Consider the following 16,710-nt stretch of genomic DNA (forward strand, 5'->3'; position numbering starts at 1 on the left):
AGCTAACTGAGCTAACAGGAGGATTAACCGTTAGCCGTCAGATTTAAATTCAGCAGTATGAACCGTTAGCTACACGCGGCTAGCAGCTGTTAGCTCCCCTGTGTTTGAACGGAAAGTCTCCGGTAACTTAACGACAGAAAAACAGAATTAAACGGCGCTGAATCTACGGGAGCCGACAGGGATCTGAACCGACTTGTCCTGGCATTAAACTGGGACTAAAGCGACGTGAGTGAGGATCACACATGCACACAGGTGAGTCTCTACTCCTGTGTGATGACATCAAATGATAAATAACAGGTAAATGTGACCTGTGGCGGGAAACTCAGCAGCTTTTTATTGCTAATCAGAGGAAGATGTTCGGTTTGACCTTCAGAAACAACCTGAACCGTCTGAGCTGCAGATTACTGGATTTACAGTCTGTTCCCTCACACCTGTCCAGGGGAGGAGGCTGCCTCATAAAGGTTCATCAGCTGGGATTGACGTCACTGAGTCATTAACAAACATTAATAAACCTTTGAAGCTGCACCTGTTACTGAGGGTTTCACACCTGCTACTCAGAAACCTGACGTAGTTATAGATGCTAATTAAGGATCAATACATGATTAATCATCAGTTCAATTATCTGAGGGGGTCTGAGGGGGTCTGAGGGTGTGTGAGGAGGTCTGAGGGGGTGTGAGGGGTAGGGAGGAGGTCTGAGGTGGTGTGAGGAGGTCTGAGGGGGTCTGAGGGGGTGTGAGGAGGTCTGAGGGGGTGTGAGGGGTAGGGAGGAGGTCTGTGGAGGTGTGAGGAGGTCTGAGGGGGTGTGAGGGGTAGGGAGGAGGTCTGTGGAGGTGTGAGGAGGTGTTCTGGATCTAGACTCTGACCTGTTCTGTTTCTTCAGGTTCTGCTGACAAGGACCTGGACTCATCAGGTGTCTGAACATGACTGAGGCAGACCTGGACCTGAGCTGGTCCGGACCGGGTTGGAACGTTTCCCTCTTCATCTGTCTGGATCCTGGACCACTGACACCAACATGTCGGACTGTGATCCACCTGCTGTAGAGGAGCAGATGACGGCAGAGGAATGCGGTCCTCCCGGTCCCAGTCCTTCTGGTCCTGGTCCTGGTCGTCCCCCCCTGGCAGAGAAGGCCCTGTCAGAGTCTTACGCCCGGCTGCGGTACCGGGACATGTCCCTGCTGATCTGGCAGCAGCAGCAGGAGGAGCTGCAGGCTGGCCCCCCTTCCACCTACCTGAACCGCAGCCAGTCCACCTGGTACAGCAGTTACGGGAACCAGGCCGTGCTGGTCCGGGACAAGAGGGGCCTGGAGGACGCAGAGGGCCGGTCCAGGATCTGCAGCATCATGTAGACAGGAAACAGAAACCTGTGGGCAGACTGCTCAGAACACAGGACCCAGTTAAGACTGAACTCCATGGAAGGTTTAGTGGTTTTAAAGTATAAACTGACTGAGTATAAAGGATCCAGATCCTGATCCTGTCCACTGTTATCATTCAGTGTTTGTTTTATATACAGAGGACTACAAAGACCAGAATGCACTGCAGCACTCTAGTTCTGTTTGTTTGCAAATGCAGCAGCTGGGATTGTGGGAAATGTATGAGTGACTGTGACTCAGCAGCAGTGTTTGAGTCCAACAGGCTGACACAGGTCGTTCCTGTTCTGGACCTGAGACCAGGAGGTTCAGTCACACCTGGATTTCTGGAAACATTTTAAACAAATAAAAGCAGCTGAACCCTGAAATGAAAAATGGTTGATGTCAGTTATTATACACCTGTCCCCCCACCACCACCACCAAAAACATGTTCTGGTCTGAAACAGTCACTTCCTGTGGTTCCACATTTTAGCCCATGAAGAAGAAACCTTAAAGATACAGAGCAGTTTATTTCTGGCACTCTTATCTCTCCGTCCTCAGGTTTAAAAACTCCTTAATAATTAACATTATTTTTGTTTTCAGACAAAACTAATGAATAAGACTGGGAGAAACAGCCCCAGTGGTGAATATTACCCATGATTCTCTTCTCCTTCTGGAGCAGGAAGTGCTGTGGTTGTAACAAACACCAAGCTCTGTTTATAATTCTTGATATTTGTGTCAGTTTCCTGGCTGGATGTCAGAGATGAACACTGGTTTTTAACTTTGTTTAACCAGAACCATCACTATTATAATCACTATACCAAACTGTGTTACTGTGTGACTTTCAGTGGTGGAAGAAGTAATCAGATACTTTACATGAGTAAAAGTACCACACAGTAACACAGACACACTAACAGATGGAGGCAGTGGTATTCCAGCAGCTCCCAGTAGAATCCCTGTTTTTGTCAATGGAGTCTGGTGGAGATATAGAGATGTTTCTGGTTAAACTAAAAGGATCTTCCTCTGCGAGACTTGCTCTGTTTTAGGAGGTGGATGTTTTTAAGGTGTGTGAATGAGAGTTGAGTCAGTTCATCAGTTTATGTGTTTATTTATGAAAACAAAGGAACTCAGAAAATAAGGATCCCATATCAGTAATTACATCAAATAATTCACTTGTTGGTTTTTCATCGGTTCGTCCTCTCTGTCTCTCTTTCTCTCTCTGTGTCTCTACTCTATCGAGCGGAGTTCGATCTAAACCTCAGACAGCTACTATACAGCTACTATACAGTGCTCAAACATACGGAAGAAAGAACGTACGGCCGGAGTGCATGCAAATACATAAAATCACTTTTTTCCTTTTTCTTATTAAAATACAAAAATTAACTATTAGCATCAAAGCTCGACCATCAAACTAAAAACAAACAGAGGAGGGTTACTGTGGCAACGAGCTGTCCAACTGTCTGTCTGTCACACCGGGTGGGGGGGTGAGAGGGGGGTGTGGGGATCCTTATTGATTGTTTTAGGTTGATTGGTTATTGATTAGTCTGTGAAATGTCTAAAATAAAACAAACTGTTTTTTCAAAAAGCTCCGACACGTTTCTTTAACCATATGGTAACAAATAAACCACCTTCACACGCCGAGGAAGGCCATGAGATCTGGTCAACAGCTCCAGAAACATGATTTATTTTTTTACAGCTTCAGTCTGACATTAGAAGCTGGAAGCAGAAAGATCCTCGATTATCAGATCAATTAATCAGGATCACATATTTCAAACCTTAACCAGCTCCAGCTGCTCATTACCAAGAGGCGTCAGTGATATTGATTGGTCAGCTATGTGCAGGTCTGAAGAGCTGTGAGTCCTCACAGGAAGTCCAGAATTCATCAGAGCCCATGAACCCTGAACCAAAGCAGAACCGCAGACGCAACATTCACAACAGATCAAAACACTGATGCCGACCAAGACTCAGCTGCTAACAATGCTAACGGCTGCTAACCTGTCAGAGGAAACATCACAGTTTGTATTCTGTGTGTTGAACTTTATCTGTGTTTCTCTGAAAAGCTAGCTGAGCTAACAGGAGCTAACAAGTCCAGAACTCATCACAGCCAACAAACCCTGAACCTGAACCAAAGCAGAACCACACCTGACATGACAGCCAGTGGAAACAGTGCGGCGCTGCGTTTGGACATTATTCAACATCATGTTGAATGATGATGTTTTTCCAACATCATCACACAACCAAACTCCAACCTGGAGCCTCGCTCTCAAACACAGGTTACGATCGTTTGATCAGTTTATTAGGAACAGGTGATTTTTCTGGTCCGACCTAACACAACCTCGAGACAAAATTCAGGGATAAAAAAAAACTTTGATGCTGGCGACACAGGAAGACGTTTCTTTGGATGAAAGAGAAGAGGACTCTGTGGTCCTGCGCTCCTATTGTCTCCTGTTGAGCTGCAGCTCCACCCACACAGACACACCCACAGCCCGACCTCATCACGTGTACCCAGAGGTCAAAGGTCAAACGTAACAACAACAGATGGGTGACAATCGAAGACGGACAGGTCGACAGGTGAACCTGATTTAACCTGAATCAATCCGATTGGTCAACTCCCCCGCTCCCACACCTGTCATCTGACGTTGTGTTTAAAGTTGGTCAGAGAACTGGAAATTCTAACTTCCTACAGGATAAAACTTTCCTCAGGTTTCAGAGACGCAGCACTCTGACATCACGTCACCACGGCGGTCACGTGGTCATCCATCACAATCAACCAATCAGAGCTGAGTTGCACGAGTCGCACCTGGACCCGATCACAAACCTGCTGCTGTGGAGCCAGATCAAACTTAAGACTGGACATCAGGTGTTGGCCGCACCCCAAAAGCAAGGAAGTTTCATAAGAAGGGTCTGAGTTCGTCTGAAGAATCAGCTGTCTGCAGCAACCAATCAGGTGAGTACAGAGTTGTGACATCATCAAAACATCGAACAGCTTCGTCACCACAGATCAAACTAAAACCTGTTGGTCTGTGGAGTTTTAACAAGTCGACGTCCCGTCAGCCAATCAGAACAAACTTTACTGAAACAAGATCAAATAAAATGATTTTGAAAACTCAATTAACTGATGAAATTTAAAGTATTGGTCAGTTTCATTTGAGCTGGAGAACATTTTCTGAGTTAACGTCGTGTGAAAAGTTACAAACTTTTTTTATCCGACTCCTCGTGATGAGGATCTGACTTTTATTTTGGACATTTTACAGACTAAAAATCTTTAAAAACAACAGTTACATAAAGGTTTCAAACAGAATGAAGTAACGAAGTATTTCTTATTTTTCAGAACTTTTTACTTTGTTTTTCAGAACTTTTTGTCTGACCGTTCACCTCATTGTTTCCTACAAAAGCAGCTAAAATAAGAAACTTTAAAACAGAGGAGGCGTTTTAACCTCCCACCTAAAACAGACGTCAGGACTCTTCCTTACATCTGGGACAGCTTTAAACTGAAGTATCTGTGTGGGGGGGCTGTTACAGTATGAGTGGTTTTGTTTTGGCGGGGGAACCGGGGGGGTGGGGGGTTGGAACAGGACAGCGGTACAAAGACATTTTTATATAGAGAACCTCATAAGACACAAACAAGTTTCAGCACACAACCTGAAAAATCAAAGAAACAAAAATAAAGCAAATGTAGTGTTAAAAAAAAAAAAAGAAGAAAAGAAGAAGTCTGTCTCGCTCTCTGGTGACAGAGCCGGCGCTGGGTGGGTGGTGGTGGGGGGTCGGGGTCCCCCCCCACAGTGCTGACCCCAGGGCAGACAGTAGGTTGTGGGTTTGGGTTGCAGGACCAACAGAGGATGGGTTCGGTCTCAGAGGGTTGATGATGATCAGACTGGATCAGATTTCTCTTTGTTCTGATCGGAAATCAATTCTTTTTTATTAAATAAAAACCTGCAGACGCTGGGAACTCGCTGCAGAGAGACGGTGTGTTGCTCATTACCTGCTGCTCAGACAAACCGACTCAACGATTCATCAAAATAAGCTGATTCAGACAGAAATTGTTCGTTTTTTTTGTTCGCGATTTGTCTCTTATCAGAAGGACTGAACATCCCGTTTTAGCTTCAACGTTAAAACTCTGACGCTTCCTCCGTCTTCTCTCTGAGCGATGATTCCTGGAGGTTTAGGTTTTCGTCTAGAAACCAAACTTCAGCTCGGGTCTGGATGATTACAGACCTGAAGACGACTTCGCTGTGGAAACACTCCGATTGGCTTCTGTTAAATGTCCCATGATGCTTTGAGCTCGGAGGCATCTCCACTGTGAAAATAAAAAATCTGAGGAACGTAAAGTTTTCAGTTGTCGCCTGCTGACAGCTCCGCCTCCAAACCATCGATATCTGAATCTGGATCAGTGTAAAACCCACTGAGATCACCACCACCACTCCATAGATGCTTCTGGAATGTTTTCAGAGGTCAGGGGTCACAGCCGGCCGTCCAATAAGACGAAGAAGAAGAAGAAAGCCTTGATGATTTTGTTTGTTTCAGAGTTCAGAGAAGATCAGTCTGACTCCCGGGCAGACAGACAGACAGGCAGGCAGGCTGCCCGTCTCCCTCCTCCTCCTCCTCCTCCTCCTCCTCTTCTCTTCTCACTGTGAATTTGTCGCTTTCTTCTTCCTCTCTTCTGTCTCTCTGCATTCCTCCAGGAAGAAAAAAAAAACAAAAAAAACAAACGACACTAGGAGCTAAAAAACAGGTCAGCCTATTTACATACAGTCTCCAAGTCTGGGTGTGTGTGTGTGTGTGTGTGTGTGTGGTTGGGGGGGGGGGGGGGGGGGGGGGGGGGGTGTATATGTTCAGAGTGTGTATCTCTGTCTTTTGTGTGTGTGGTCAGGATGGAAGTTTACATGATGTGTGTTAATGTGTGTTTGCATGTGTTACCTGTATATACTGCCTTCCTGTGTGTGTGTGTTGAGTGGATAGACCTCTGTGTGTGTGTGTGTGTGTGTGTGTGTGTGTGTTCAGTCTGTGTCGGAGGAAGAGGAGGTTCCTGTTGAGGAGCTGTCGTCAGAGGAGGAAGAAGAGCTGCCACTCAAACGACTAGCCCCGCCTCCTGAGGCCCCGCCTCCTGCTGCCTTCTCTAAGTGGGGGAGGGAGGGAGGGGGAGAGACGGGTTAATAAGCACAGTGTCATGGTCACTGGATTTCACACCCAGCCCCATCTACATCTGTTTATACAGCGGCTAGCTCTGCCAAATCAGAGATGCTAACTGTAAGCTAGCAGTTGAAGAGGCTAGCTGTCATGGTGCTAGCTCAGTTTCTGTTCATACAGACTGAAGGTCTGAGTGTTTGGTGGCTGAGACCTTAAGAAACATGTTCATTTTATTTTTACCTGTTATGTTTATTTAACTACTTGTAGCAGCTTATTTATTGGATTTGGATGTTTCTACTGTTAGAACCTGACTGTTTCCTGCTGTGTGATTTCTTCTGCTGGCTGCACAACAATCTGATAATAAAGATCGTTGACTTTATTGAACTGAATTTGAACTTGAAAGAATTGATTAAAGTTCTACTCAAATGAATCAAAGTCAAAAATGTTGTTAAAATGTGTGTGCAGCAGTTTGTATGAATTACTCCAAAGGTCTAGTTCATTCATGAGTTCATGGCTCAACTCGTAACTTACGCAGTAGCTTCCTCTGTTTCTTCTGCAGACAGGACTTGACGTAGCGCTCCAGCTCTCGGAGTGTGGAGGGTTTGAGGGTTTCGAAGTCGATCTCTATCTCATCGGGGTTGGAGTCCCTCAGCGATGGCTCTCTGGACTGGATGATGTGGACGACGCGGCCCAGCTTCTCCCCCGGCAGCCGGTTGATGTCCAGACTCAGCTGGCGCTTCTCATCGTACGACATCGGCAGGGATGACTCCTCACCGTCGTCTCCGTTGGCCGAGCCGCCGCCCGACGTCTTGCTGCCTTTCTTAGGTTGCCTGGAAACACAGAGAGTGGCTCTGATTGGTCAGATATCTTTCAAACTCCACAGAGATCTGAATGTTAGAGCTCTAAAATCCTGTGGTCACTGAACCATACCTGGTGGCGGTCACCGTGCTGTTGGCTTTCCTAGCTGGTGCCTTCTTCAGATTGGCCGGTTTGGGCTGTTGGGCCGCAGCCTTCGGCTTCTTCTCTTCCTCCATCTTGCCCTTGTTCCCTTTGTCTTTGTCTTTGTCCTTCTTCTTCTCCTTGTCTTTCTTCTCTTTCTTCTTCTTTGGCTTGCTGACCGGAGCCTGGGACAGGACAGCCAGCTGCTCGTGCACCGCCTTCAACTGGTGGAATAGACTAATTATCAAAACCTGAATCCTCAGATCAATATTTAGAAACGCCTTCAACTGATCAATCTACTGATGGATCTACAATCACATATCAATATGTAGGATCAATATTTTTGTTTCAAATGCAAATGAAATCTACGATATTAGAGAAGAAAACCAGGATGTTCTTGACCTGTGATTGCTCGGCAGCACCAACCTGCTCCTGTAGCTCAGCCAATCGCGTGGCTCGCTCCTCCTCAGAGTCGGACGATTCGTCGGAGGAGGAGTTGTTGCTGCTGTCAGAGGAGGCGGTGCTTTTACTGACCACTGGTGTCGTGGACGGGACCGACGCCTCCAGGCCCTCGTCTGGGATCTTAGCGAAACGCATCTCAAACACATCCTGAGGAGAGAGATAACACGTTAATGGACAACGGCCATCAGACAGGTGAAGGTCCTGGAAGGTTCTGGAGCTCTGACGTACCTGCAGCTTACGGGCCATGGCCACCACCTCGTGGTCTGGAGGATTATACTTGTAACAGTTGGAGAACATTAACCTGACGTCCGTTGCAAAACTCTGAGGATCGTTGTACTCTCCTTTATCCATCTTTTTCTGTTGGAGGGAGAGAGTGGTTAAAAATGAGGTCATCATCTCATCACCTGTCCTCAGGTAGTTCAGGTCAAAGATACAACAGCTGGTGACCACGTCTCTCAAACCAGGAAGAGGTGAAGGTGTGTTTAGTGCATGGTGATGTTGGTTACCCGGACAGTGCTGAGGTCCATGGGGTGTTTGATGATGTCGTGGTAGTCGTGCAGCTCCAGCGCCTCTGCATCCACCGGCTTGTAGAAAGGCCAGGCATAGGCGGCGTGTTTCTTGGAGAGCATCTCCTTCAGGATGGCGTCGCAGTGCTTCATCTGCTCACCCAGCTTGCCGCCCTTCCTGCTTCCGGCTCCTCCTCCTCCACCTCCCACCTCACCCCCCGCCACCTCTTCGCCCGTCTCACGGCGGGTCTTAGCGGGGCGGGCGGCAGCCTCGCGACGGGACGAGCCCAGTTTGGCTGGTTTGGTGTCCTGAGGGGACGGAGAGTCGGCACGACCAGCAGAGATCGCCGACGTGGTTGGGGTGGTGGTGTCGGCTTTCCTCTTCACACCTTTCTTCTGTTAGAGAGACAGACAGATGGAGAGAGACAGACAGGTGGAGAGAGCGAAAAGTCAGCGTCCATCTTTTTTCACGTGATACTGTCTTGCTCCACACTGCTGTTACCTTGACGACGGGCTGTGCAGATGGCATCATGGTTGCTGGGGGCTGCGGAGCAGACACAGGGGGCGTGGCCTGGACAGGTGTGGGCGTGGTGGAGATGACGGGCGTCTGAGAGGGGGAGGGGGAGGGGTAGGAGGGGGGAGGGGAGGCTGAGGACTCGGCCTGCTGACTCACTGAGACACAGAGAGAGTACTGTTAGTACTGGAATGAAATACAGCCAGTACCACTGTACTACACAGTACCTATGATATTGTCAAAGTACATCCAACAGTACTCTACGTTCTTATGATAATACCTTATCTGTTTCTATGGCAACACCACAGAAGTACTGGAGCCATAAATCAAGGCACAGATGCAGTATCTGTGGTACATTTACCACTGTAGTACATGATTCTAACTGTAGTAGTACCTGTGTGGGTGTCATTGCAGTATTTACCTGTGGTGGCGGCGGCCGGCTGCTTGCTCTTGTTCTTTCCTTTGGGAGCTGGAGGCAGCAGAGCGACTTCCTCCTGAGGCATCTGAGCCACTTTCTGCAGGAAGATCTTCTCCAGAGCCTGAGCCATGAGCACGATGTCGTCTGTCGGCTGCAGAGGACACCACTGTTAGAGTACTGAGAGTACTACTGAGAGTACTACTGAGGGTACTACTGAGAGTACTACTGAGGGTACTGAGGGTACTACTGAGAGTACTACTGAGAGTACTGAGGGTACTACTGAGGGTACTACTGAGGGTACTACTGAGGGTACTACTGAGGGTACTGAGGGTACTACTGAGAGTACTACTGAGGGTACTACTGAGGGTACTACTGAGGGTACTGAGGGTACTGAGGGTACTACTGAGAGTACTACTGAGAGTACTGAGGGTACTACTGAGGGTACTACTGAGAGTACTACTGAGACTACTGAGGGTACTACTGAGGGTACTACTGAGAGTACTGAGGGTACTACTGAGGGTACTACTGAGGGTACTACTGAGAGTACTGAGAGTACTACTGAGGGTACTACTGAGAGTACTACTGAGAGTACTACTGAGAGTACTACTGAGAGTACTGAGGGTACTACTGAGGGTACTACTGAGGTACTGAGGGTACTACTGAGAGTACTGAGACTACTGAGGGTACTACTGAGAGACTACTGAGGGTACTACTGAGGGTACTACTGAGAGTACTACTGAGGTACTGAGGTACTACTGAGGGTACTACTGAGAGTACTACTGAGACTACTGAGGGTACTACTGAGAGTACTACTGAGACTACTGAGGGTACTACTGAGGGTACTACTGAGACTACTGAGGGTACTACTGAGGGTACTACTGAGACTGAGGGTACTACTGAGGGTACTACTGAGGAGTACTACTGAGGGTACTACTGAGAGTACTACTGAGACTACTGAGGGTACTACTGAGGGTACTACTGAGGGTACTGAGAGTACTACTGAGGGTACTACTGAGGGTACTACTGAGAGTACTACTGAGAGTACTGAGGGTACTACTGAGAGTACTACTGAGAGTACTGAGGGTACTACTGAGAGTACTACAGGGTGTAGTACAGGGTGTAGTACAGGGTGCAGTACAGGGTGTAGTAATGGGTGTAGTACAGGGTGTAGTACAGGGTGCAGTACAGGGTGTAGTAAAGGGTGTAGTAATGGGTGTAGTACAGGGTGTAGTACAGGGTGTAGTACCTTGTTGTAGATGTAACAGTTGGTGAACATGGTGTTGAAGTCCTGCATGGCCTCACTGGCGCTCCAGTAATAATTGTTCTCCAGACGTTTCTTTATGGTTCCCATGTCCATCGGGTTCTTGATCACTTTGTGGTAGTCCTGGAAACATGGAGGTGATTAGCTTAGCTTAGCATAGTTAGAATAAAAACAGGAAACAACATCCACCGAGAAACACTGACTGTGTACAGAGTGTACAGTGTGTACAGAGTGTACACTCAGTGTGTACTCTGTGTGTACTCACAGACAGGCAGAGCTTGATGGCGTCCACAGGTTGGTAGAACGGCCATGCGAACTGATGTTTCCACAGAGTCTTCACCACCACGTTCTGCATGTACTGCAGCTGGTTGGTTTTCCTGAACGACATAAACACACGATGTCACGGACGAGCTGAAGGACTCAGGTGTCTGAACCACCTGAGGATACGTCACGTGACCGGCGGTCACCTACCTGCCGGGTTTGGTGGGGTTGGTGACCTCGGGGGGCGGCGGGTTGGTGAGGGGAGGGGGGCTGGGGGGTGCAGCCTCGGGGGCGTCCGACATGGTGGACGACGGTGACGCAGCAATGCACCGTGGGACGGCAGTGTCTGACCTGAAGGTGAAAAAACTACTCCCTCTGTGGTCTGAGGGTGTGGATGTGTGTGTGTGTGTGTGTGGGGGGGGGGGGCACACAGGTGTGTGTTAGTGTGTGTTCAGTTCAGGTGTGGTTGGTGTTGATGCTTCAGCTCGATGTTTCCCCCGAGAAGACAAACTCCCATTGCACGACCTGAGGAGAGACACAGACGGCGTTAGCTCTCAGTCCTGTCAGGGGTGAATTCTGGGTAAAGGAGCGGCCATGACACAATTCAACACCTTCTGTTGTTACACGTTCTCATACTTTAACAGTTTCAGGCTGGTGGTCAGACAAAGTTCTTCATCTGTCAATATTCGACTCAGTGTTTGATGTCAAGAGTCGATCGATTCAGGAGCCAGCGATCGATACGAAACGTCATCATCAATCACTTCCACTCATATCAATCACAAACAGCAACTAAAGCATCATCGGACATTTTGATTCCTGAGCTTCAACCAGACATTTAGATAAAGCCATCCTTGTGCTTGGATGAACAGATCAATCCTGTTCACTGTGAAGAAACCTTCACTGTTTCACTGTGGAAGAGAGAAAACTGAAGCTACATTCACTTCCTGTTTGTCACATTAAAGCAGGAAACTGTGTGAATCTCTCAGTGAGAATGACCAGGACAGTTCAGTCTGCATCACTCACTTTGTTCATTTCAAAGGCGCGTCGTACAGATGATGATGTAGTGTCAATCACTGGCTAGCAGTGTTGCAGCTGCAGCAGCGCCCCCTGGTGTTCACTCACATTTCAGGGTACCGTGGATCATTTTTGTCAATATTGTATTTTTATGTGGCCTCGAGTTTCAGGAGTTGACAAGAATTTAACCTGCTGGATTCAACCATCACAGATAATCATATCACACTACAAGATAATCACAGCTCCTCCTTCTCTCTGTGGATCGAACTGAACGATAGCCAATCAGGAAGTAGCTGACCAAAGACGGAAGCGCAGTGAACAAGAGATGTGGTTGTTGGCCATGTTTGTTTCCTCTGACGTGGTCAGATGTGGAGCTGTGAGAGTCCAGACTCTGGTGGTGAATCTGTTGTGTGGTGTGTTGGACATCACACACTGTAAGAACACAACTGTGACAATCTGACATGATCTGTCCTCAGGTGTATGCTCTCTCATGTTTTCTACATCAGATAGGATTTTAATCATGTGTTAGTGTGAATCAGGATTAGATCAGAAATGGAGGCCCACAGGGGTCCATCCTCCGCCCACTTCACTTTACTTTATACATGAATAAAGTCATCATTGTTCTTAAACCTCCATTTTTTTTGCAGATGACAGAGTTTTATTCATCTGAATCAGTGACTCTGACACTCCCCCATTAAAACCTTTAATGGTTCCAGATTCAGATCAGAGGATTAAAGACAGATATTCTGACCCGGCCTCTTATTCACTTTTAAACTTTATTATCTCATGTCTTTTATGATGTATATTAATTTTTATGAGACAACCTGATTAAATTAATGAATATGATCTCTCAATCAGTCTGACAGACGCGTTGCTTCATCATAGTATATATATGTTGGTATCGAGGACTGCTATTGATTATTATTATCAGATCATTTGCTGATGATTTTCTCGATCGATTGATCGTCAGTGATCACAGTCGAGAACCTGTCAACAGATAATTTTATCTTTAATTCAAAATAATTCAACTCTTCTTTTACTGCCGAATCAAACAGGTTTTACCGACACAGTCCTGCACATGAACATGTGAGTTCAGTTCACATGTTGAAACGAACATGTGTTCAAACGTCCTGTTTGACCTGCTCTTCCGGTTTTCACAAACATCACCTGCTCCCGTCGGTTAAACCCTAAACATTGTCCACAGCTCCCACAGCCTACGCTGAACCAGAACCAGGGATCGAGTCCATCTGAACATCAGGACTGAACCGAGTCCTCATCAACTGCAGGGACCTGTAAAGAACCAGCTCTCACATCATGACCCTCCAACACTAAAGAGGACAAACTGAACTGATACTGGTGTTAATCTGATGACGATGAACGACAACATCAGTCAATTTATTAAAACAGGACACTGAACGCACCACGGAAACTATGGAAGACGTTTCACAGCCTGGTCAACTGATCAAACTAAATCTTTAGATTCTTAGAAGAACAATCTGAGCAGGTCTTTAACAGACGGACTCTGATGAGGACAGTTGTCGGTTGGATCACTCCACAGAAGCTGTTCACTGATCAATACGGCATCGATTCCAAAGATTATTATCTCAATCAATCATTTACATCCAGAAACCTGGAAAATACCAAAGTTAAACCTCATAGATCAAAACTGTTTGGTTTGGTCTCCACTGTCACAACTAGAGTGAGTTTGATCACGTGACTCGACTCGAGTCCAGATGTTAGCATTTAGCACAACTCCGACACGTCAAAGCAGACGTCCTTAAAGACGTTCGTACTGACGTTTTTAAATAAAACGCAGCTGTTGGATCGGGACTAGGGATTTTTATTTGACTGGCTATTGATTATAGATTAGTCATTATTTTTTGTACTTTACTTCCTAAAGAAAGTGTTTTTTTCTTCAGTGAAGAAATGATCCAACAACAATCCTCTGAAACAAAGTCTTTAAAGTTGAACTAACAGGAAGTAAAACAACAAAGATCTGTGGCCTCATAAAGGCAGCGAGTCAAAGCAACACATGAACAAACCAAAGCTACGACACAACACAGTTATCACCAACAATGTTTGTAAAGAGCGTTGTTATTTCTGAGCTGGAAATGTTCCCACGCCAAACTCCTCCTGCTCTGAGTGTTTAAACTGTAACAGCGCCTCCTGCTGGTCACCACCACAGTGAAAATCATTATATTCAAGACACAAGACAACCTCACTGATACAGACTGTTCAATTCCATGTGATTAACAAATTCTTAGTAATAAACAATCATTGATTAATCACACTCATCCCTGACCATGATATTTGTGTTTCTGTCAGGCTGTGTGACTTTCAGTGGTGGAAGTAATCAGATACTTTACTGGAGTAAAAGTACCACACAGTAACAAACACAAACAGATGGAGGCAGTGGTATCCAGAAGCTCCTGGTTAAATCCCTGTTTTTGACAATGGAGCCTGGTAGTGATATATAGAGATGTTTCTGGTTAAACTAAAAGGATCTTCCACTTTAATAAGAGTTCTGACTCTGACACCAAATAAACCTGAGCAGCACCAGGGCACATTCTAACAACCAGGTGTGTTCAGGTGTAACTTCACTGACACCCACAATGTGGGATCTTTAAGCGCTAAGTTTGATACTGACACAACACATTAATCAATCAGTTATAAAGACAGAAACTGATCAATACGTCGTCCACTGTTCAAACCACACATGTTCAGGCCTCTAAGAAAACAAGGAAACACTGCTGAGTGATGGTTCGTCAGCAGCTTCAGTCTTTCTCCTCATCTTAAACATAAACTGATGATAATCTGTCGCTCACTGTTCCAGCTGCAACTGATCATTATTTTCATCAATTACTCTGCTGATTGATCGTTTCAGTCATCTATTAAACATTAAAAACGGACCACAGCAGCTTCACAGAGCTGAAGGTGACGTCTGTTGTGTTTTACCAAAAATAAAAATATTCAGTCGTAGAAAATCATCATCTGAGAAACCAAAAATTACAATTAATCAATAGTTTCTGACTCGTCATCAGTAACTCATTTTACATCAACTTCTTTTTACTTTTCACTTTAACAAACTTGTCTTTAACAGTTTGAGAAAAGCGTAAATTATCTCCGCTCAACACGTTCGAGCTCAAACCTCCTTTTAATTTGTGCCCTCAAGTCAGTTGATCTGCCATCAGTCCTGATAATCAGTTAATTAATTCATCAATTTAATTAATTATATTTTCAGTAAAAATGGAAAATTATTCACCTGTAAAGTGACAGTCTTTGGTCTGTTAATAAAAACATGTCTCCTCAGGCACCAATCACAACTTTCTGATTTTTATAGATGACTGATTAATCATCTATATCTAATTGTCTTATCTTTGATCGATCAAAACTTCCTAACATTCAGTTTACGGCTAAAACAGGCGAATGAAGGAAGGTGAATAATTTTACAACTAAGGCTCTAATAACTGATCAGTTTCTGTCAATCGATTCATAGTTTAAGCTCTGACCTCTACCTGATCCTTACCCCAAACTCAGAACCAACACCTGCACCCAGGTCTACTGTAAACTCTACTGTGATTAGTCACTTAATCAGTAAGACTGATTACTGATCGCTGGGATCTGACGTTTCAACCAAACATGACACATATTTCCAGGTTCCAGCTCCTCAGAGGATTTTACATCTCTGTGCGTCTGTTGAGGGTTATAAAAGACCACCCAGACCCGGGTCTCATTTCACTCGTTTCAGGCCTTAAACCCTCTCTGGATCCCAACAGGTGCTGGTCCGGACTTATGTGTGTCCTCAGAGTCCTGCAGCGGTCTTCAACACCGGGACCACAAACCGCATGAAACCCGGTTGCCCCCCTCAGACCAGAGAATCTCCTCACAGAGACCGGCCTCCTACCTGCCTACTACACACCAAACACACCTCAAAACTCCCCTAACCTGTCCGGGTCTCGGTGGCGTCCTGTGGGGGATCAACAGATGTCGGAGTCCGGCGGCTGCTCGCTGCCTGCTGCGGCTAACGAGGAGCTAACGGCTAACACTCACCGCTGCGACCGACAAACTCCACACATCCAGTCCACATCAGCGCCATCCGCCGCCACACACACCGAGCCCGTTATTAACTGACCGTTTCCAGCCAGAAACCCGCTCCGGCTGCAGCGGCGGCTCCGGGGTCGGTGATCTGCGGGCTAACGGAGCAGCCCATTTATCTCGCTTTAAAAAGATGGCGGGCAAGCCGATGCAAAATATGAGCTAGGTCGCTAACGGACCGAGCTAGGCTACTTACCGAGCACGTAAAAGACCGTTAATTGTATTTTTAGCGGCGGTGGCGGCGTCTGGGCGCGCGCTGGAGGAGACACGGTGACATTTGTTCGGTTATGAAACGCTCAGGGAGCGGACCAGGTGGTTTAAAAATCTGATCTTTGCAGATGTTACCGCGGTGTTTGGCTAGCTAACGAGCCGTTAGCCTGTTAGCTGAGCTTTGTCTGAAGGCGCCGAGTAGCTCCGACACACCGACACCTCCTGCACTCTCCGGGACCAACCTCCGCTCCGTTTACCCGCTAATCCCCCCGCTACCGGTCAGACAGCTGTGTTTACTTTGTGTTCGGGTCCTCTGGTGCGTCCAGCGGCGGGATCCGAGCAGCTTTCTCAGAGGTTTTTATTTAGCCAAGTAGCATAATAGATGAGTTATCAGCTGTCTACCGTGTGCGCAGGCGCAGTAGCGAGCAGCATCATGCATGTTGTTGTAATCGGATTGGCTGTCCGGGTGGCCGGGGCGTTGTGATTGGTTGTGGGGTGTCTGCGGGGCTACGATTTGTTGCTCGCGGATGTGAGGCGCTGTGATTGGACGGTGAGGTA

At 46.6% G+C, this 16,710-nt stretch overlaps 2 protein-coding genes across 5 annotated transcripts in view; one reads left to right on the forward strand and one right to left on the reverse strand.

The window, feature by feature from the left end:
* The window catches only part of LOC127142220 (putative uncharacterized protein BRD3OS), a 4,814-nt gene extending 182 nt beyond the window's left edge, over positions 1–4,632 (forward strand). The window contains exons 1-2 of the mRNA XM_051069491.1: positions 1–252; positions 881–4,632. The exon at positions 1–252 is cut by the window's left edge and continues 182 nt beyond it. Coding sequence (XP_050925448.1) covers positions 1,013–1,345 — 333 coding nt within the window. The 5' untranslated portion in view covers positions 1–252; positions 881–1,012 and the 3' untranslated portion in view covers positions 1,346–4,632. The remainder of the gene's footprint in view (positions 253–880) is intronic.
* LOC108894622 (bromodomain-containing protein 3) lies at positions 2,434–16,596 on the reverse strand. Of its 4 annotated transcripts, none has more exons than XM_018693306.2 (12): positions 16,450–16,596; positions 11,044–11,358; positions 10,838–10,949; positions 10,558–10,695; positions 9,315–9,462; positions 8,882–9,051; positions 8,380–8,775; positions 8,102–8,230; positions 7,838–8,020; positions 7,403–7,635; positions 7,004–7,302; positions 2,434–6,461 (listed from the first exon to the last, which is right to left on the reverse strand). In XM_018693306.2, exons 2-12 carry the CDS (start codon positions 11,133–11,135, stop codon positions 6,343–6,345), a joined length of 2,019 nt encoding a protein of 672 aa, XP_018548822.1. In that variant the 5' UTR covers positions 11,136–11,358; positions 16,450–16,596; the 3' UTR covers positions 2,434–6,342. The 4 variants fall into 4 exon arrangements, with proteins under 4 accessions (XP_018548822.1, XP_018548816.1, XP_018548817.1 ...); XM_018693300.2 differs by having other exon boundaries at positions 7,814–8,020; XM_018693301.2 differs by having other exon boundaries at positions 7,814–8,020; positions 16,139–16,583.
* Positions 16,597–16,710: the final 114 nt, after the last annotated feature.

This window comes from Lates calcarifer, unplaced genomic scaffold, assembly GCF_001640805.2.
Source record: "Lates calcarifer isolate ASB-BC8 unplaced genomic scaffold, TLL_Latcal_v3 scaffold_20_43, whole genome shotgun sequence".
NCBI lineage: Eukaryota > Metazoa > Chordata > Actinopteri > Centropomidae > Lates > Lates calcarifer.